Source organism: Pelodiscus sinensis, chromosome 31 (genome assembly GCF_049634645.1).
Source record: "Pelodiscus sinensis isolate JC-2024 chromosome 31, ASM4963464v1, whole genome shotgun sequence".
Lineage (NCBI taxonomy): Eukaryota > Metazoa > Chordata > Testudines > Trionychidae > Pelodiscus > Pelodiscus sinensis.
Genome location: NC_134741.1, coordinates 8,522,493 through 8,544,378, shown reverse-complemented (window position 1 = coordinate 8,544,378; position 21,886 = coordinate 8,522,493). Strand labels below are relative to the sequence as shown.

At 51.5% G+C, this 21,886-nt stretch overlaps 1 protein-coding gene across 1 annotated transcript; it reads right to left on the bottom strand.

Moving 5' to 3' along the window:
- Positions 1-5,257: 5,257 nt before the first annotated feature.
- On the bottom strand, positions 5,258-21,545 carry LOC142821518 (uncharacterized). Its single transcript, XM_075912679.1, is given in 10 exon segments — positions 5,258-6,917; positions 6,919-8,338; positions 8,643-8,756; positions 13,760-13,960; positions 15,274-15,333; positions 17,037-17,152; positions 17,847-17,869; positions 18,182-18,412; positions 18,999-19,094; positions 21,020-21,545. Coding segments are annotated over 10 exon segments (2,889 nt in total). The 5' UTR covers positions 21,392-21,545; the 3' UTR covers positions 5,258-6,661.
- Between the last annotated feature and the right edge of the window lie 341 nt (positions 21,546-21,886).

Genomic DNA, 21,886 nt, shown 5'->3' with positions numbered 1-21,886 from the left:
CCTTTTCCTGAACCAGCAGTTCCATGGGTGGCCAGGGGAGGACTCCTCTGTGTCCCAGGAAGACATAAGAAAATGTGAGCAAAGGCTACAGTAAAATACCACTGGGAGTTGAACCCAAGATCCCCTCTTTACTAGGCAAGTGCTTTAGCCAGCTTAGCCATGGTGCCCTCCTTGGGAAGCTTGGTGAAACTGTTCTACTCTATGGTCTCAGACAACACTTTTGACTCCCAAAGTGCAGCCATTCCCCATTTCCCTCCAGCCCTGGGGGTGTCTGGCTCCCTGGGCACAGAAAGCTACTGCTCAGTGGGCAGAGGCTCTAACATGCACATCTCCCCCAGCCGCTGGGACTGTAGAATTTACCGTGAGATTTAGTGTTGCTGGAGGGAGGGAAAAGTGAAGCAAACATTGATCATCTCGATTATAAACCCCTGGGTCTCAGGGTTTGGGTTGGAGTTCCCGGGACTGAAAACCACCCCTGACATCTTATCTGCCCTGAGCAAGGGCAGCAACTGTGAGTGGGGTTCGGAGAAAGTTTGGGCACATGAGTGGGACACTTACATGACTGGATTTACATTGCTGGCAAAGGACACTGCTCAATCCTCTTGAGCGGGGACTTACTTGTGGGTTGGTTCTGAACCCTGCTTGTGCCCAGGCCTGACATAACCTGCCCCACAGAATTCACACAGCAAACGGGGCTCTCAGAACACAGGGGAAGTTTGGGGGCTTGTTGCCAGGCTGTGGGGTGAAGCATCAAACCAGCCCCCTCCTGTGGGGCCTGTGAGTGTTGCAGAATCTGGGCCCCCTGCGCCTGGACAACAGCAAAACAAATGTCTTGGGGCCCCACAGAGACCCACCTGGACTGCCTGGGCCTGGGCCATGAAGCAGGAAGTGGCTGAGGCTGCGACCAGCCAGGGAGCTCCCTGGCCCCTGCGATTGTCGGCATTAGGGTTTCCAGATGGTTCAACAGAAATACTGGACTCACTTGACACCACCTCACAATCGACATTACAGCTTATTTAGAAAATACCCGACATTTCTATTTCCTCATTTACATTTTCTCAGTTTGTTTCCCGAACAGAAAGCTCAAATACTGGACAGTCTGGTTCAGAACTGGACCCCTGGCAACCCTAGCCAGCATGGAAGCAAAGCGTAAGGCTGTGAGAGGAGGCCTCCTGTCACCTCCCCCGGCCTGAGGCAACAGGGCTTCTTCCTCCCCTCTGAGGAGGGAGCAACAGAGGCCGGGCTGAAGGTTTTGTGCTGGGGCTGGAGGCTTAAGCCTGAGCTATTGGCCTCAGTGGGACTTGCTTCTTCTTCCCATTCCTGCTTTGCTGCCTCCTTTGGCCAGCAGCCCTCAGGGGGCAGCCAGGAGAGCCGGCCGCCATGGGCAGAGGAGGCCAAGGCACAAGCCTCTCGGGGGCAACAGGCCTGAAGTCTCTAGTTTTCCCAGGCTCATGCCAAGGGATTTTCTGTGGTGCTGGCAGGGGAGGGATGCCAGGCCCAGGCCAGTGCGAGAAGGGGCAGTGCCTGCCAGGGCAAAAAGGGTTGCTGCAGAATGTGAGACATGGCGTTTCTGCCTGGTTTCACTCAGGGGACCTTCCCTTGCTGCTACGGACTCTTCTCCTATTACATGAGAGACTGAAATGGGGCCATTCTTGTGGTAAAAGAGGCCAGTGTGCCTAGGCCTCCCCACACAGACCAGAGCACCCCATTGGGGACAGGACAGAGCCCTGAATCAAGCATTTGAGAACACGCTGATCCTCTATCCTGTGACAGGGCATTGGGGGAGGAACCCTGCACATAGACTGGCTAGCTCAGTCAGTAGCGTATGTGACTCTTAATTTCAGAGTCATAGGTTCAAGCCCTATGCTAGACAATGCCCTCCCTTCAATTACAGTCCCTGTATACAAAGCAATTCAGTCTTAGCTTTCTCCAGCTCTCAGGTAGGAAAAGTTTCTTATTTCTCTAGTAGAACCCAGGAGAGAGGACACTGACATTTCCAGCCTCATAGAAAAGCAGAAGCATATTCCCGAAAGAAAGGGGGCAGGGGAATCCCCATCAGTATCTAATTGTCCCCCTTCAGCACTCTGAAGCTTCCTGTCCTTCAGCAACAGCTGTGATGGGACAACAAGAGTATGTCTACATTGGAGTGTTATTTGGAAATAAAGTGCCTGTCTACACAGCAAGCTGTTATTTCAAATTAAGTACAAGTTGGCAGGCTTCCTACTCTGACTCCAGTAACCCCCATTTCATGAAGAGTAAGCGAAGTCAAAGGGAGAGTTCTCTTCCTTCCACTACCTGCTGTCCATAGCACCAAAAGACAAATTAAGCTATTTTGACTTCAGCTACACAAACAAGTAGTTGAAGTTGTGTATCTTAGTTTGACTTTTGCCCTGCTGTGTAAACATGCCCTAAATGAGCTACTAGTTAAGAAGCTGGCAAAGGATCCCTTCCCATGGTATTATAGTGCCAGGGAAGGGTACACACCGGGGCAGAAGGCAAAGCAGCTGGGGCTGAGAGAGACAGGAGCAGGCAGAGAAAGAATTGAATGGAAAAAGAGGGGGGCTCTTTCCGCCGGGGTTTGACACAGACCTTTTGCATGGCAGACAAATAGGATAACACCACAGAGCAGAAACAACAGGACAGAGGAAATTTTTAAATGAAAGCTTCAGATCCCACACTTGCAGGAACCGTTTACACCCATCGACATTTACAAAATGCTTCCCCACAAACATCTCTCCAGCCTGTGTGTCTCTGGGAAAGATTTCTGCCAAGCCCGGTCCCAGCCCACTGGCCAGAGCCCTGTGAGAAACAGGACACCCTCACTCCCAGCTGTGTCCCCGCCCAGGTGAGGAAGGGGAAATGAACCACGGGCTGCCACCCCCTGGGTCAACAGACGAGTGGGTTGACTGTTCTCAGGGATACCACAGCAACATCCCTGCTTCCCCCTCGGAGGGGGTTTCCTCAGGGCCAGACCAAGCCATTCCAGTGCCCTGGGCAGACAGGTTAATTGCGCCCTGGGTTGGGGAAGGGCACTTGTGTGGCCCAGCCCCCACCTGGAACATAGGAGAAGGCGCGCGGAGCTGGCGGCAAGGCACATGCCTCCTGCTGCCAGCCACCGCCACTGGTGCTCAGCCTGGTGCTGCCAGGAGCAGGCCAAGCAGGTTCCTGCAGCCGCGGGGGGAAGCATGCTGCTGGCCAGCGCTGCGGGGGTTAACACGGCCCCTGCCTTGGGTGGTCACTGCAGGGTGGCTGGTGGGAGCTGCTGTAGCTTGTGATACAGGCGCGTAGTTCCTGATGGCAGTTATTAGCTGTAAGGGGCACACAGCATCCCTTATATCAGGCTCCCCGGGCAGCTGCCCGGCTAGCCCATGCCTTAATGTGGCCCTGGGTTTCCTGCATAGAACGGCCCAAGCCCCAACCTCCAGGAGAGGGGTTCCCAGCTGGGGATCTCCGGCAGCAGCCATGGGATGGTGGGAGCCAGTTACTGCAGAACAAAGGACACCCGCGCTATGTCTACACTTGCGGCTTCTTGAGCAAGTACAGCGGTTCTTGGGCAAGAATCCGCAGAGCGCCCACATTGCCCGCCTGCACTTGCTCAAGGAAATTTACAGTACGGAGTGGTAAGAGAGGGCTTTTTTTTTTAAACAGGTGTAAGCCCTCTTGCGCAGGAGCTCTTACGCAAGGGGGCAGTGTGGATGCTCAGCAGGGATTTCTTGCGCAAGAAAGCCCTATGGCTAAAATGGCCCCCGCACATGCTCACAGGGGGAAACGTGCCCCATGTTCCATCCCCGCGCCAGGCCTGGGCGACAGGCTCAGCCCTCGAGCAGCCCAGAGGGCCTGTGAGGGACGGACTGAGAGCAGGGCCCCACTGACACCCCCTGTCCTACCCCACTGGTCCGCGTGAGGCGCTGGCACGGGACAGGTAGGAATGGCAGCCGGGGAGAAAGCAGCTTGGACTGACGGGCGAGTCTCACTTGCTGACCAGACTCCCGGGCCCTGGGCTCTGGGGACAGCCTGGGGGGGGGAGGAGCGGGGAGGAGAGAGGGTGTGAAGAAATTCCAGGGGGGGAATGTGGGTTTTCACAAATCAAAAAGCGGGGGGGAGTGATGCCGAAAAGTTTGGGAACCACTGCAAGGGGACAACCCAGCAGGGACTCAAAGTGAGTGCTGCAGGTGAGGTTTGAACTCACAACCCCAGCATGTCTCCTACAAGTACTGCCTTATAAGTACTGTGCACTGACCCATTGCACCACTGGAGCAGATATTTGAAGTGCTTCTTCAAAGTCCTTAGATTGAAAAAGTCAAGATGCACAAAGTTGAAGTTTCTGCTGAGCCCTTGTTCTTTCTTTTCACAGGCAGAGCCAGGGGGCTCCGCACATCCAGAGACCCCTCCCTCTTCCTCTCTGGTCTCTGAAATAACCCACCCTAGTGGGGCACAAAGCTGCTGGAGGCAAGAGCACTAGAGATGAGTTGCACGTGGGTTAGTGCTCCCTTTGCACCTGAGAGGTAGCAGGATTCACTCCCATCTTCTCCCACCAGGGGTTGCCGCCCTGGGGCAGAGGTGTGCATGCAGCACATGCCCGCTGTCCAGGATGCAAGAATGGCTCGGGCCAGCCCTGCCCCCAGCCCAACTCTCCCAGGCACCCCCAGAGAGCAGCACTCACACATGGGGGCTGGAAAGTAGAGATACTCCCTGAGACACCAACTCAAAAGGAATCGCTCTGGGTATCTCTGCACTGAGATAGCAGCCTGGTGGCCAGGCTGTAGCTGGTCCAGCTCAGCTGTACCTGGCCTGGAGGGTTTTGGTTGGGAGATTAGAAACCTGCAGACAGAGGCATCTCTGGAGGGCAGGGGGGGGATGTCACAGTGTCAGGGCAAGTGTCATGCCCCCCCATCTTCCTTTGCTCCAGCCCCACTGCTGAGAGATACTGACCATTGTCATTGCTTAAACTGAGCACACAGCTTGTGGCAAAGGTTAGCATATGGTTAAAATACAATGAACATTCTGGTAAGGTATCAGAGGGGTAGTCGGGTTAGTCTGAATCTGCAAAAGTGGCGAGGAGTCCTGTGGCACCTTATGCTCCAACACTTCAGTTAGCCTATAAGGTGCCACAGGACTCCAACTGAAGTGCTGGAGCATAAGCTTTTGCATCTGACCAAGTGGGTCTTTGCCCACAAAAACGTATGCTCTGACACTTCAGTTAGTCTATAAGGTGCCACAGGACTCCTCACCGCTTTTATTCTGGTAAGTTCGCATTTGTGTTGTGCTGTCTGCACATCTAACTAACCAGAGATCAAAGTGCATGACCCGATGGCCTTCACAGAGAGAAAACCCACAACACAGGGTAGGTTATTCAACACGTTCACATTTATAAGAATGAAACATAAATAAATCTTTTAAGCCTCAGAATCTAGAAAATAAACTTACTCGTTTTCTTCTGCAGTGGCTAAGCCTGCTTTATTTCTTGCCTCATTACATGTCTGTGTTAATTAAAAAGTTCTATATGTCATTGTACTAAAACAAAAACACAAGTTCACCTGATCAAATGATCTGGAGTAGTCCAGAAAAGCCCAGCAGGAACTATACCCAGAGATGGAACCAGGACTCTGAGATGTGACCAGTGATGCTCTGCCAGGAGGTTTATTGGGATTTCCCTGTCCACACCAGGTCTTTCTCCTACAGCCCTCAGAAGCCAGACTTAGCACCACAGAAACCAGACTGGGATTCCTGTGTATGGGGAGCCCAGGCCACTAGTGAGTGACCTTTGGGGTGCATCTACACAGCAGCTTTATTTCGGAATTACAGTGCAGGTCTACACAGCAAGCCGTTATTTGGAAATAACATCCATCTGGAGAACTTGGTCTTTTGGCTGGGCTGCATCTGAAGGAAGGAGCCAAAGATCCCAAGGTGGAGGAGAGCCCTGGTTTTAAGGGGCAGCTGGGAAAGAGGTTTTGGGGGGAGTTTGTAAAAGTTTGTACTGAAGTCTCAGTGTAGCATTAACAAAGCATTTTTTGTTATCTTTGAGTTTGTAATCTGCTTTGCTCTGCCTGTTCTCACTTATCACCACTTAACTCCTACAGCTTGTACTTAATAAAACCACTTTTACTTACTATCAAGCCTAGTGTAAACAATTACTACCTATGGGAGCAATCGGTGTGCACATTCCCCTTTCATTGCTAAATGGGGCTTACCCCATTCTTTGGGGTTTGATCCCATTTGGGGAGTGCTATCCCAGGAAGCTGGGCCCTAAACTGCTCTCTCCTCAGACCCGAAGAGGTTCAACATCTGTACCACTGCTCAGAGGCGGGGGCGGGAATCTTACCTCGGGGCCATGGTCAGGGGAGACCAAGGAGCTGCCCCAGCAGGACCAGGTGGTGAGAAGCCCCAGAGAGCAGAAAGGTGAGTGGCAGTGGCCAGGTCAGTACCCCAGGAGGCCCTCCCCAAGGGGTCTTCTGGGACCACAGCCACCTAGCTAGGCAGCTTAAAGGGAACTCAGGTTATACATTTCTCCCCTGTGTGGGTCCTCCAAAGGCTAAGAAGATTTGAGCTCTGACTGAAGCTTTCCCCACAGTCAGAATAACTGAATTGCTCCCCTCTGTGAACTGTCTAATCTTTAATAAAGTTTGACCTGTGTTTGAAGCCTTTTCTGCAATCAGAGCTTTTATAAGGCGACTCTCTTGTATGTATTCTGATGGCTAGTAATGCAGGAGCACTGACTGAAGCTTTTCCCGCAGTCAGAGCAATTGTAAGGTTTCTCTCCTGTGTGGATCCTGCTATGGGTAACAAGATCTAAGTCTGTTTTGAAGCTTTTCCCGCAGTCAGAGCTATAGAAATGTTTCTCTCCTGTGTGGGTCCTCCTATGGTCAAAAAGGCTTGAGCTACTACTGAAGCTTTTCCTGCAGTCAGAGCAATTGAAAAGTTTCTCCCGTGTGGCTCCTTCTATGGGTAACAAGGCTTGAGCTACTACTGAAGCTTTTCCCGCAGTCAGAGCAATTGAAGGGTTTCTCTCCTGTGTGGCTCTTCCTATGGGTAAGAAGGTTTGACTTCTGACTGAAGCTTTTCCCACACGCAGAGCAATTGAAAGGTTTCTCTCCTGTGTGGGTGGTCCTATGGTTAAAAAGGTGTGAGCTTCTACTGAAGCTTTTCCCACAGTCAGAGCAGCTGAAGGGTCTCTCTCCTGTGTGGGTCATCCTATGTCTAACAAGGCTTGTGCTGAAACTGAAGTTTTGTCCACAGTCAGAGCAATTGAAAGGTTTCTCTCCTGTGTGGCTCCTCCTATGGGTAATACGTTCTGCGTTGCTACTGAAGCTTTTTCCGCAGTCAGAGCAGTAGAAGGGTTTTTCCCCTGTGTGGGTCTTCCTATGTCTAACAAGGTTTGACTTCTGACTGAAGCTTTTCTCGCAGTCAGAGCAATTGAAAGGTTTCTCTCCTGTGTGGCTCCTCCAATGGGTAATAAGGTCTGTGTTGCTACTAAAGCTTTTTCCACAGTCAGAGCAGTAGAAGGGTTTTTCCCCAGTGTGGGTCTTCCTATGTCTAATAAGGTGTGAAATCTGACTGAAGCTTTTCTCACAGTCAGAGCAATTGAAAGGTTTCTCCCCTGTGTGGCTCCTTCTATGGGTAAGAAGGTATGAGCTACTACTGAAGTTTTTCCCGCAGTCAGAGCAATCGAAAGGTTTCTCTCCTGTGTGGGTCCTGCTATGGTCAAAAAGGTGTGAGCTTCTACTGAAGCTTTTACCACAGTCAGAGCAATTGAAGGGTTTCTCTCCTGTGTGGCTCTTCCAATGGGTAACAAGGTTTGACTTCTGACCGAAGCTTTTCCCACACGCAGAGCAATTGAAAGGCTTCTCTCCTGTGTGAGCCATCCTATGGATAACCAAGTGTGAGTTTGCAGTGAAGTTTTTCCCACAGTCCGAGCAGTTATGGGGTGTGTCTCTTGTATGTATTTTTGGATGGTTTGTAAAGTGTGAGTGCTCACTGAAGCTTTTCCCAGAGTCAGAGCACTTGAAGGGCTTCTCTCCCGTATGGACCCTTTGATGTTCAGGAAGAGTTTCACAGTTACTACATGTGCAGGGTGACTGTTGATGGGGGATTTCCTGTTGAACGGTTTCTGTATTTCTTTTCTCCCCTGTGCTCCTGCTACTGGAGTTACCCTGTCCCTCTCCTAGATGGTTTCCCTGCTGCTTTTCTGGGCTATGCTGACTCTCACAGCTCTCTCCGTGCTCACGTATCTGGAAAACATGTCCTTCAAATCGTCTCAGTAATAGTCCACATGGAGACACTTGCTCCAGTCCTTCCTGCTGAAGACTCTTTTCATGGTTCTCAGTCAGTGTCCCGTCACCTGTTGGAATAGAGAAGTGATCCAGACAGGAGTTATTCTCCATGATGAACTGCAAGGCAACTCTAAAAGAGGAATAGAAAAGGGGACACACGCTCAAATAATGGTCAAATTATCATGAGCTGAGTTCATTGTCCTCCTTCACAACCCTTCCACAGAGAAGAGAACCGAGCCTTTCCTCGCCCATCACACTCTGACTGGAGTTGAAGACAAACTGAACAGTCAGTCAAACTTCATGAAAACACACAAGTTACATCTGCTATAGATGCAGAAATTGGTTTCTGAGACCCTTTAACTGATTGCTCACCTGTGTGGGTGTTGCTGATGATCTCCCCTTCCTTGCAGCTCGGAGGATCTGGGACCCGCAACTCCTCCTCTCGCTCCACCCAGGAGATCACATCAGTTTCAGAGACTGGAAATCCTGTTTGGAGAGCAATGAACCAAGTGCTGATCTTGTTCATTAAGGTCTTTGCCATTACTGCTTCCAGAGCCAGGATCCGAGTCCCCCACCCAGAGAGGCTCCTTTCCTCACCTTGCAGAGACTGGGCTCTGGCTGGTACAAGATCCCAGGACACACTCCCCTGCAGTAAAGATGCATCACTCCCCTACCTTGGGAATGGACCAGCTCATTCCCCAGGGCAGCTAAACGCTCTGCTGCACTCTCTAGGGTACAACTCAGACCCCCTCACAGCCCGGTCCATCCGCCCGGAATCCCACAGCTGGACAGGAACACACTGCTCAGAAGGGGAGCTCTAGTGAGGACATGAAGATGTGACACCAAGATCCCCAGGCAGGGATCAGACAGCAGCTGCCACATGTCAGGTCACTAGAACTTGGAGATGAAGGACCCAGCAGATGTCTAGCTCCCCAAGTCTCTGTCCACAAAACCCCTGGCTGGTGGGCTGGGCTTGCCCTGATCTTTGGCTCAGGTGTTCTACTTGGGCCAGGAGGAGGCAGAGGAAGTTGCCTGAGCATCTAAGTGAATCCTTGGCTGCTTGCTTCACGCCCTGCCTATGTGCCACACACCTGATCCCAACTGCCTGTGTCTCATAGGGTATGTCTACACTACAGCGCTAATTCGAACTAACTTAGTTCGAATTAGTTAATTCGAACTAAGCTAATTCGAACTAACACATCCAGACTAAAAGACTAGTTCAAATTAGCGTTTTGCTAATTCGAACTAGCATGTCCACATTAAGTGGACCCTGAACCGGGGTTAAGGATGGCCGGAAGCAGTGCCGGCAGGGCATCAGATGAGGACTTAGCCTGAGGCAGCAACTCCACGCTCTATCCGAGGGCTGTGCTTAAAGGGACCCGACCCCCACCCCGGACTGACAGTTCTCAGGGGTGCCCCGCTTGCAATGCAGTCCTGTCTTGGAGTGCCCACACTGGGCACATCACAGCACTTGGCCATCAGACCGGCTGCACTTGCCGCAGGCTGCCATCTGGGGAGAGGAGGCAATTGGGGGGCTGCAGGAGAGCTTCCACCCCGAGAAGCCCGCAGAGCCAGCCCAGTCCTCCCCATCGAGGGCGCGTACCCCATTCCTCCCTCACCTCCTTCCACTTACCCTTCCCTAGCCCGCCTTCCTGATGTACAAAATAAAGAAAACATGTGTTCAAAAATAGAATCTCTCTTTCTTGAACAAAACTGGGGGAGACTGGCAACTACAACAAGGAGGGGTTTGGAACAGGTCCCATATGAAGAGGCTAAAGAGACTGGGACTTTTCAGCTTAGAAAAGAGGAGACGGAGGGGGGGTATGATAGAGGTCTATAAAAGCATGAGTGGGGTGGAGAGGGTGCATACAGAAAAGTTCTTCATTAGTTCCCATAATAGAAGGACTAGAGGAAACCAAAGGAAAAGAATGGGTAGCAGGCTTCAAAGTAGTAACAGAAAGTTGTTCTTCACGAAGCAAAGAGTCAACCTGTGGAATTCCTTGCTGCAGGAGGCTGTGAAGGCTACAACTAGAACAGAGTTTAAAGAGAAGTGAAATAAAGTCATGGAGGTTGGGTCCATGGAGTGGTATTAGTCAGGGGGTAGGAGTGGTGTCCCTGCCCAAAGTTTGTGGAAGGCTGGAGAGGGATGGCACAAGACAAATGGCTTGGTCACTGTCTTCGGTCCATCCCCTCCAGGGTCCCTAGGGTTGGCCGCTGTCGGCAGACAGGCTACTGGGCTAGATGGACCTTTGGTCTGACCCAGGACGGCCATTGTAAGCTCAGGGCTCAGGGTCGGGGGTCTCAGTGGACCACCTTGATTTTCATGTACACCTGCTCCTGGGTGGCCAGGCTGGCAGCTCTCCTGCCCTAGACGGCCACTTTCCTGTGCCTAGTGTGGAGGTCGTGGACAAGGTCCACGATGTCCGCACTAGACCAGGCGGGTGCCCGCCTCTTGCGGTCCCGGGCAAGTTCCCGGGAGCCGCCAGCCTGGTCCCGGGACGAGGGAGAGGGCTGGGGGGCATCGGGTGGGTGGCTCGAGCCGTGCCAGGTGCAGGGTCTGCTAGCTGGGTGCTGGCAGGCTTGCACCTGGCACGGGCACCATAGCCAGCCCGTGCCCCTTTAAGGGGTCCAGGGCCGGGAGGGGGGCAATAGAGTTTCCCTGGTGTTGGCCAGAGTGGCCACCAGGGAAAGCTGGGGAGGGCTAGCCTCCCACTAGTTCGAATTAAGGGGCTACACACCCCTTAATTCGAACTAGTAAGTTCGAACTAGGGTTAGTCCTCGTACAATGAGGTTTACCTAGTTCGAACTAAGCGCTCCGCTAGTTTGAATTAAGTTCGAACTAGTGGAGCGCTAGTGTAGTGCCTATCAAAGTTAATTCGAACTAACGTCCGTTAGTTTGAATTAACTTTGTAGTGTAGACATACCCATAGACTTTAAGGTCAGAAGGGACCATTATGATCTTCTAGTCTGACCCCCTGCACAGTGCAGGCCACAGAATCTCACCCACCCCCCTTAGAATAATCCTCTCACCTATAACTCAGATATTGAAGCCTTCAGATACTTTGAAGGCCCCAGGATGCAGAGAATCCTCCAGCTGTAATCTGCGCCCCATGCTACAGAAGAAGGCGAAAAACCTCCAGGGTCTCTGCCAATCTACCCTGGAGGAAAATTCCTTCCCGACTCCAAATATGGCGATCAGCTAAACCCTGAGCACGTGGGCAAGACTTACCAGTAAGACACCCAGAAAGTTCTCTATAGTAACTCCTATCATCCCTCCATTGACCTATTTCCCCACTGATAATGAATGGTCAATTAGTTACCAAGATCATGTTATCTCATCATAGAATCATAGAACTGGAAGAGATCCCAGAAGGCCATCAAGTCCAGCCCCCTGCTCTAGGCAGGACCAATCCCATCTAAATCAACCCGGCCACAACAGTTGCCATTCTCATGGCTGCCCAGGGTGGTGCTGGGCTTCTGTTGGGGCAAGCCAGGGCGGAGCTGGGCCGTGCTGCTTCTCTGGTGCTTGTGGCTGTTGCTCAGCTCCCCCTCTGCAGCCTCCGTTCTACTCTGCCAGCAGCAGCCTTTGTGTGGTTTCCCAGTCTGGCTCTTGTGGCCAGCCTGGCCTCTGATTTGGTGCCCCTCCAGGGCTGCACAGAATCTATCACCTTTACACCTTGTGAGTGTGTTTCCCTCAGCTTTGGCCCACCCCTTCTTGGAACTTCATTTTCTGTTCCGAATATCCACCTGTGACATGACCATGGAGATCACTGTGCTACTGCTGTTAAATAAAATAATCATAGTCATCACATCTGAACATTCCCATTGACGTGGTACTCAGCACACTTCGCAAAAGGTTTATTGCAGCTGTGTATGCCCATTCTTTTTGAACTAGAACAGGGTGGGCTTTCACAAAATGGTCAAACACTGGGGACCAACTAACCAGGAAAGAACATTCCTGAGCAGGAAGAGGCCAATCAACACACATCTCCACAGTAGCTGCAAACACAGTCCTAAGAGATGGCTCAGAAAGACACTGAGCCTTGTGCACAAGAGCGGGAGGAGGGGATAATGGATACGGATGTTTTGTTCAAAGAAACAGGCAGGAGGCTAAGGGGGTAGAACACATGGAACATGCATCTTGTTTGTGTCAATGTATGAGAAGTCTCAGGAGGGGCATGTTGATGCTGGCTGAGGGGCAGCATTCTCACTGCTGACTGACTGGTACCGTTATTGGGTTGGGACAAGTCTCACTATACCTGTGCCTAAGGAGCTGGGACACTAGTACCCTGCTCCTTTTCACAATAAACTTGGCCGAGTGCCTTAGCCTCCAAACGGAGCCTGGATCTTTCTTAGCGGCAACCCTGAGCTGTGCTGCATGGATACGCCACAGGCTCTGCCAGTGCAGCTAGCATCAGAGCTCCAGAAAGAGCCACCCTGAACAGCCATAACACTCTGTGTTGCTAGCAGCAATTCTAATGGCACTGCAGTCATTGCGGGAAGCAAAATTATCAATCACAGCAGCACCTGGGAACTCTGGTGTAAATCAGGACCCCACTGTGCTATTGGGGTGCACATATGGAGTTAAGCATCACTGCTCTTTAGTGTAGGTATCCTTCCCAGTCCTGAGAAACAGGGACACACTATAATAGCTATTAAAGAGAGAGGTGACTGCACACAGAGAGTCTAAGGGACTTGATCAAGGTCACACAGGAAGATTGACGGGCAGAGAACTGAACACAGGTCTCCTGAGCATGAAGCCAGACATTCACACAGGAAAAAAAAAGTCCCTACTCGAAGATATTTCACTCTAAAAACACAACACAGCTGACGTGATTTATCTCCACTGCACACAGAGGCAAGTGAGCCCCAGAGAGAATTAAGCTGAACTTTTGAAAGGAAACCCAACCTGTGCCTGAAACGCAAGGAGAGCTCTGCTCACGTTTCTCTACTGCAGAGCTACCTCAGACAAAATACTCACAGTGCGTGAACTGCCTTACCCACCCTCCTTGAGCCCCAGCATCCAGCCCCTCTCACTGGCTAGAACAGCATGTCACAGAGATTAGCTACAGGCAGGAAGGACTTTGGGAACTGCACCCACCTTCTAGTTGCTCAGCCCACTGCCACCAGGGGAACCTGCAGGCACGAAGATCAGCGAGACCCAGATCCGGAGCCAGACCTCTAGTACCTGCTGTTCCTGCCTGAGCCCTTCTACTCACACCTCCAGTTAAGGCACAAGATGGACAAGAAAGGGGGGAAGGGCACTGAGACCTTAGCTGTGGGAAGAGCAGCTCCACTGTTACGTCCCTCAACCTGCTTTCCCTGGGAGGGGCCACGGAGGGGACAGTCTTTCACAGAAGAGCCAGGATTATTGGGGCAGATACTCATGACATCGGGGGCAAAGACAATGAATGATCCTGAACCAAACCCACCCCAGCTGCTCCAGAGCAAATCCAGGTTTTGTTACCCAAGGGGATAAGAATCCTTACTCAGCCAGTTCACAGCCTCATAATTCTCCTGCATCACATCTCTGTAGAGGGCTCTCTGGCCCGGGTCCAGCAAAGCCCATTCCTCCTCAGAGAAATACACAGCCACCTCCTGGACACTAACCAGCTCCGCCATGGCCATTTCCTGTCCCTGGCTCTGAAGGCTGGGGGCTGAGCTAGAGACAGACATGGGTGTTCTGCAGCCTGGCAGGGGGAGAAGGCAAATTAGAGACATTTCAGAAGGGGCTTTAATCTTTTCCACACCCCCATTCTCCCCACACTCTGTCCCTAGTGATGTGACACACGTGTTAGACTCTGCCACTGTGGACAAAAGTTTTAGTCTAGTTATTCCATGAACAGCGTACGGGAGTTAGATTCCAAATCCATATTTATTTCTCTCCGTACCTGACTTGAGTTACAAGATTACTGTGTCTGCAACAATGGACTATAGTTCTCAGCACCCAGTGTTTCTGATAACAAGCCACATATTCACTTGCCTGAACATGGACATAGGTTAAATGCAGGCTGCTGTATTTGAAGCCCTTAGTCTTCATTCACAGATTTGCGGCACAAACTTTACTCTCATCTCACAGAGACTTTATAAACCCTTTCCACAACAGAGAATCAGTGAAGTTAAGCATCCGAATGGTGGTGGTATTATTAAATACGTGTGCTTATTATTAAACACTTGTGCTGAGTGTTAGCAGGATGAGATCTTAAGATTCATGGGATCAGAAGATATCCTCAGTCATCCAGTCTGACCCCCTCAGTGGCACAAGCCATTACACTTAGTCCGGTTACCCAGGCACAACGCTGTTTCCCCACAGAGTATTTTCTACAAAGTCCCCCAGTGATTTGAAGACATCAAGAGATGGGAGAATCCACCAGTTCTTTGTTCATTTGTTTCAGCAGCTAATCCGCTTCCCTATCAAACATTTGTGCCTCTTCTCTAGTCTGAAATAGTCTGGCTTCAGCTTTCAATTATTGGCTCTCACTGAGCCGTATCCATTCGAAGAGGTGGGCCAAATTTTCATGGGGGGGGAGTGGGGCAAATAGAAAGTGGCTGAGAACTGCACTTTTCCATGACATAAATGCAGGAAATGGAGGAACCGAGATGGGCATTGGGAGTAGGAGGATGCTTGGGGTAACGGTTTGGGATGCAGGACAGATAGAGGGGTCTAGGAGGGAGTTTGGGTGAAGGAGCCTTTCAGCCTATTTATTGTTTGAAACCAACCCCATATCGAAACTGACTGAGCAGTGAAATCTGAGCCTGTAGGTGCCGTCCGTTTTGTGCTTTAACTTCATCCCTTTAGCATCACAAACCCATAGACCAGTGTTTCTCCAAATGTCCACAGGTCCCCATGCAGCACCCCGGGGCTCCTCACTGATCACTGGGTGATTTAGGGCTCTATGCACCGTGGTCGCTGGGTTTGGTTAGTAACTTCAATGACAATCCCATGAAGATGTTTTCACAGGAATTCTCACATCACTTAAAGAATTTCCACCAGCAAACTCACCTTGTCTGAAAGCTCCGAGGGATTTTCCTCTTGCTCTCTCCAGTGCAGAGGGCAGAGTGTCTAGTGGGGGAAGGGATGAGAGAGGTGAGATTCCAGGCTCTCCTATTTATAACAATGTCCCCATGCTGAACTCTGCGTTTCAATTCTATTAGCAACCAGACAGATTCACACTCAGGTATTTAGTATGAAAGAGTCTAAAACTTCCATTTCCTCTCTCACTCGGGCACCTCCCAGCAATGGAGCCAATATCCCTGCAGCCTCACACCTGTCCCAGGAGAGACAAGCTGTAAATGAGATTTACTCTTCCCTCCTCACCCCCTCCCACTTGGTTTCTCATTCACTTACTGCCTCTTATCATAACCTGAAGCTGTGGTGGTGGGGCACGTTGCTATCACAATAACTTTAGCCATTTTGATCTCTGAATGGGAGGTGTCACGTTACTGGATTTTGAGGGGAGCAGCCAGATCATTGCTGCACCCATGGCGGGATGTTGGCATCAGAGGTGGCACAAAGGGGGGGCCATGTGAGGTGTCAAATAGAAGCCTACTTTCTTCTGATTTCACATATGCCATTCATGTGATTGCATAATGTTGGTATGTGAATTTATAAGCATGTACTTTGTGTGGATACCAAATGTTTCTCTATAATGTGGTTGAACTATGGGCAAAGCTAACAAGCAAACCTCTGGAACAATAGCCCTATAGGCCAAGGACACACCTCAAGAGTGATGACTCATACCTAGGGGCTACCAGCAGGGAACACAGAGATAGGCCATGGGTCAGGTGACCTGCTGTAGTCAAGAAGAGACCAGGAAGGAGGGATAAATAGGCCATGTGGCTGACTCCATCTTGGTACTCAGCTCAGCACTTAATCCTAGAGGCAGCAGTGCAGGGATTGAAGGGCCGGAAAGAACTGTGGACCCATCCTGATCCTAGGATGCGCAACAAGGACTTAAGCCAGCAGCTGTAACATCTCTGTTAGAGCCTGCATCGAGAACCGGGAGATTCGATGCACGTAATGTACTATCCTTTAACAACCTTACTCTCATGCTTTTCTTTATTGTAGTAATAAACCTTTAGATGTTAAATAGTGATAGAAATGTAGCCATGTTAGTCTGTTGTAGCTGAGACAAAATACAGGACTATGTAGCACTTGAAAGACTAACAAGATGGTTTATTAGATGATGAACTTTGCTTTAGATGTTAGACGCTAAGGAATTGGCTCAGCGTGATTTCTGGGTAAGATCCAGAGGGTAAGATGACCAGGGATCTGTGGCTGGTTTCTTGGAACCGGATAGAACTTGTTCGGGATAGGTGGGAAGGGGTGTTAAGACCCCCCCAGCTGTGCATGAGGCCTGGGGCCATCTGGGGAATGGATATTGCTGCAGTGCCGGAGGGGTTTTGCTCGTGAGGCTTCAGGCAGGAAGCTGAAGCGCTCTGTGGGACTGGTTTGTGGCCTGTTTGGAGAGGTCACCCGTCTGGGGACTGTAAGGAGCCCCGAAGTTGAGCAATTCGCCCTGAGCGGACGCCCTAAGCTGTGCCTAGACAAAGCCCAGTCCGTCACAGGAGGTTCAAAGTTTGCAAACCCCTGGCTCTCTCTGCAAGCAGTTGGGTCTGTTCGCTCAGTGTCTCTAAGGACAGCAGACTGATGTGGCCATCATTCTCCACGTGGGAATTGAGGCAGGGGAAGGCTGGCTTCAGAGGCCAGATTCAATAGTCACAGATACTTGAACTGCTTTCCCATCATCCATCCCTTCCAGGTACCTTTGAACTCCCTCAGAGTCTCCGACAGAGCAATCGTTTTCTGGGAGAAACCTCTTACTTGTTCTTCTAGTTCAGGGGAAATATCTTCCGGCAGCTGGAATTGCCCCATATCACACCTGGACAGAAACAATTCAATGTGATTGTATGTCGTTTACTGCTGATAAGTTCTGGCTAGTAAGTCTCAGCTCTAACAGGCCTGGAGTTAGAATTCCTCCAATTCTCCCAGCATGAGAGCAGGGAGAACACATCCCACGGCCATGCAACCTTCCCCTCAAAGATCTCATTTCTGTTCTTCACTTCTGGCCTGGGGAGACTGGCTGGGGGAGAAAAGGGGAATAGAGTCTCCATGGCCAACTCACTCCTTGGCCTCCAGATGCTGAGGGACAGGAGGTTCCCATGTGAAGGGCTGAAGGAATCTGTCCACTAGGGATTAGACTGAGACACCAGCTCCCCTCAACCCAGCTCCTTCCACACAGGTCTCCAAACAGCCCTCGAGTGGGACAGACTCTTGATCCCTGCTGTCCTGGGCTGAATATGCTCAGTGCCCAGCAGTGACAGGCCCATGTTCCACCCCACAGTCCTGTGGCAACCAATCCCCAAGGAAGTGACAGCTCTAATAAACACTTGGTCAGACTGTGCCCTAAATGGGGAATTCCAGAGTCTAAAGTGCGAGGATGAGACCCTCAGAATTAAATACATCAGAAATATTCATGTCTAACATCTGGCTGTAGAACTCTGAGGAGATGTGGTGCTAACATCCGCTCCAAGCCTTTTCCCTGCTCTGTGCAGTGTGAGGGGAGAGCCACGTACCTACTCAGAGTGCCTCTGACGTCCTAGAAAAAAAAAAGACACAAAAAAGAATCTCAGCCCCATTGTACACACACAGGGGACCTCTGAGAAGGGATTTTGCAAACCTAGGAAGAGAGGCCCTGCCCTGGCCCCAGGAACATGGATCCCCTGAGTGAATGGGGCTTTGCCATCTCTAATAGATCTGTGCCTGTAACTCTACAAAGCACAAGAGTCATTCACATGGCAGCAATGCACAAAGTGTTACACTGAGATCTGACAACTGGGACCGAGCACTTGTGATTCAGGAGTCTCTCTTCGCTGTGTGAGGAGCTGGGATGTTTGTCCCTCAGTCTCACCTGCAGGAATTCAATCACTGGCTTCTGACATGTCCCCTCCAGGTCCCCCAGCCCCTCGCTGATACGGGAAATCTGCACGGAGAGGTTCCTGACAGTGTCAATCTGGAACCTCCCAATCTCCTCATCTAATTGCTCCAGCTGGGCTAAGAGTCGCTGCTTTTGTTCCTCCAGAAACTGCAGCAGCTGCTGAAACTCAGCTACAATCATCTGCCTCTTGGCTTGGGTCCATTTCTGTGTGAAAACAGGGAAAGGGCTGGTCAGGGGCATGGATGGAGCCCACAGCCCTTTCACAGGGAGCTGAGTGCGCAATAGGGAGAATTTCTTGGAAAACCCTAAAATTTGCAATATTTGACTCTTTGTGATTACTAGGCAGATATGTCTCCTCCAGCATCTCCTGTATCCCGTGTCCCTCTGAAAGGGATGTTCCCATGTCTGTCATGGGCAGCATCTTTTGTTATTCATGGGCTCTGGGAATTCATATCCAGAGCACCAGGGGCAGGACTCAGCACCAGCCTGACAGAGATACCCAGGGAGGAAAAAGAAGCAAAAATATAAATATACCAAGTGAGCAGACAGTCCTTCAGGGGCACATTCAGCTCACCTGGGGAGGATGTCTGGGAAAGCCACAAAGGATGGACATTAACTCATGCACAGAAACGGATGCTCAAGGCCTTTCTACACATGGATCTCAGCCAGCAATCCATGATCCAGGAGAAAGACAAACAAGCCCAACCTCACTAAGGCCACACAGGAATCTGCCTCCAAACTCAGCCCTCCCACTGCCAGTCCCTGCTGGTCCATAGCCACAGGCACCTACCAGATACTCCTGGCTTTTCCGTTCTGCTGCTGTTTTCCTTCTGAGCAGCTTTTCTCTCTCCTCCCTCAGAGTCTTCAAATGAGTCTCCAATTTTTCCTGAAGAAACAGAAATAAGCACGAGGGCAAACCACATTAGATGTTGGGAGCCTATTTGTCTGCCTTTAAGAGAGTCCCAGTTTTGTGGAGCTCTGCCCCTGTCCAGCAGGATCTCAGCCCTGGACATGGCTTCGTCGATAGAAAAATACACAGGAGGAGACTGCAGACGCAGGAGGACACCTACGAGCACGGGGGGACAGATCGGTGGTGGCACCTTCGTAAAGAATGATGCAAGTGGTTAATAATACTAATCATGTAACCGATTACAATTTTATCAGTGACACTATTTTTTAACCTGCTGACAAGCAGGATTGGTAGCGGACATGGGCTCTCCTGGGGCCAGGGATCTCTTGTGAGGTCTGCCAGGGTGGCCACAAGAACTGCTGGCCAATGGGAACGCCCAGCAGCTGCAGATTGACGTTAGCTGCCAGAGGCAAGTGGGAACTTCAGGGGCAGTGGGGAATTTAACCGGTATTTGGCACCGATAAACATTAGCTCATCAGTTAACCAGTTTGAACTCTTGCTACAATCCAGTTGAATCCCAGTTCTGTCTGGTATAGACCTGTGCTTCCTGAAACCCTGCTATGGGTGGAGTGAAGGTGCTCGGGGCCCCACACAGCATCCAGCCAGCAACCTCATCTAGTGCCAGCTGCTGCATCAGAGTTTAACCCCTCACAGAGCAGACCAGAAGTTCAGCATTCCAGTGGGAAACCTCTTCTCCCTGCTGAGCCTAGGGCTTTATCAAGGCATCTTTCTCTCCTAAGAGCCACACTTCAGCACTGTTCAGTGATGCTGAGGGACAGGGAGCAGTGTAGTCTAACAATTGGACCAGGGTTCAGGACCGAACTCTATCCCTGATGTGTTTAGCGACTATGACCAACTTGCTGCCTCACCTTCCCTTCCCACAGTTTGTCTAACTGGACTGCGATCTGCTCAGAGCAGGGACTTTCCCATGCTGGGTATTGTGCAGGGCCCAGATGTCATTGCGGATCTATAAGGCAAATGGCAGATTATTCTTCCTGGTCATCCAATCAGTAACAGCTTGTAACCTCCTCTTCTCCAGTCCCAAGGCAGCTCACTGACAGAGTGACCTTTAGCTCCTGCAATCTAAACCTCTCTGATTATTAACACCTTCCCTAGTGCAAACACCCCTCCTGCCACCAGTGAGAGCTGGGTTTCAGGATTTAGAGCCTCAGAGAAACATTTCCCACATCAAGTATCTGTAAAGACTTGACATAAGTTGCCACAAAGCCAGAACATTTACTTTTTACAGCATCTCTTGAAGGCTTTACAGAAGTGGTCACCAACCAGCCACCAATCAGCTGCCCCCTCTACCTGCTGCTGCACATCTCCTGCCCTTTGCCTTGGAGCTGTTTCTTTCTCCCACCCTGCATTCTATCTCCACAAACAGAGGGAGTCTGTAGGCTGCTTTTGAGAGTCGTGCAGGGGCAAGCCGTCCTTAGCTCCACTGCACCACCACAGAGGAGCCACCTGTGGTAAGCAGTGTGCAGCTGGAGCCTTTATCCTGAATCCCTATTCTAGTCATGTACCTCTCCTGCACCCCAAGTCCCTTCTCTAACCCTGAGCCCCCTGAACTCAAACTCCCTTACAGAGCCTGAATCCCCTCCTGCACCCCAACCCTCTGCTCCTGCCTGATGAAAGGGAGATAGGATGGGGGAGGGTGAAGGGATGCAGTGAGCAGAGGCGGGGCTTCAGAAAAGGGTCACAAAGGAGGTGGGGCAAGGGCATTTGGGTTTGAGGTAGATCCTGGATTGCACTTAAATTCAAAAAGTGATACTTTAAAAAGCTGGAGACCACTGCTTCACACTGGTTGGTTCACATCTGTGGCTGGTAACAGTCAGTGAAATTAGCCTGTAATTAAAACCCAATGTTATTTCCCATCACACTGGACAGCCACTCTGTACCTTGTACTCCTGGGCAACTTCCTGTTTGGGCACCACCATGTGAGCCTGGGATCTGTCACACACCACACAGATGGGAGTTTGATCGTTTTCACAGAACAGCTTCAGAGTCTCCTGGTGCTTCCCACACACCCCGTCCCATCTTGCTCTCTTTGCTGCCTGGAAACTCAGCGGCTTGGCTAGTTCCACCACGTTTGCCAGCTGCCGGTTGGGCCGGAGGGGTCCCTGCTGCTCAGTGTCTCTGCCCTGAGGGCTGAGGGGGGCCTGGCAGGAATTGTGCCCACACTCCAGAGTGACAGGGGCTGTGAAATCCTCCAGGCAGACGGGACGCGGCGCTTCCTCCCGGACACTTTCCACGGGGCTCTCTGCAGCCATGGCTGCCTCTGGGCTGGGGGACCGGGGCCGTGTCACTGTCCTGAGCTCAGCAGTGGGGGGGCAGGACCGGGGGCGGGGGTTGAGGTACCAGCACTGAGGACAAAAAACCCATCAAAATTAAAAACCGAAAAAGACCCAAAAGCTTCGCTCCCCCCCTGCAGGGTCCATTGGGCCTCCCCCGCTAACTGACCCGGGCAGAACCGCCCCCCACATCGCTGCGCCCCTCAGGCCATGGCCCTCCCCCCCTGTGTTCAAATCCCCCCCTCCCCCGCACACTCTGCAGCCCCCTCAGCCCCGCTGTGCGCCCGGCACCACCCAGCTCCCCACCCCCCGCCAGGCCGGCGCGAGAATCAGGAAGCGCCCCGATACCCAGCGCCGGACCCACCAGCAGCGCAGCCCCTCCGCCCCGCAGGGAGTAACGGCCCCAACGGCCCCTCACAACGGCTCCCGGCTCAGGGAGCGCGGCGCATGCGCAGTAACCGCGGCGACGTCTGG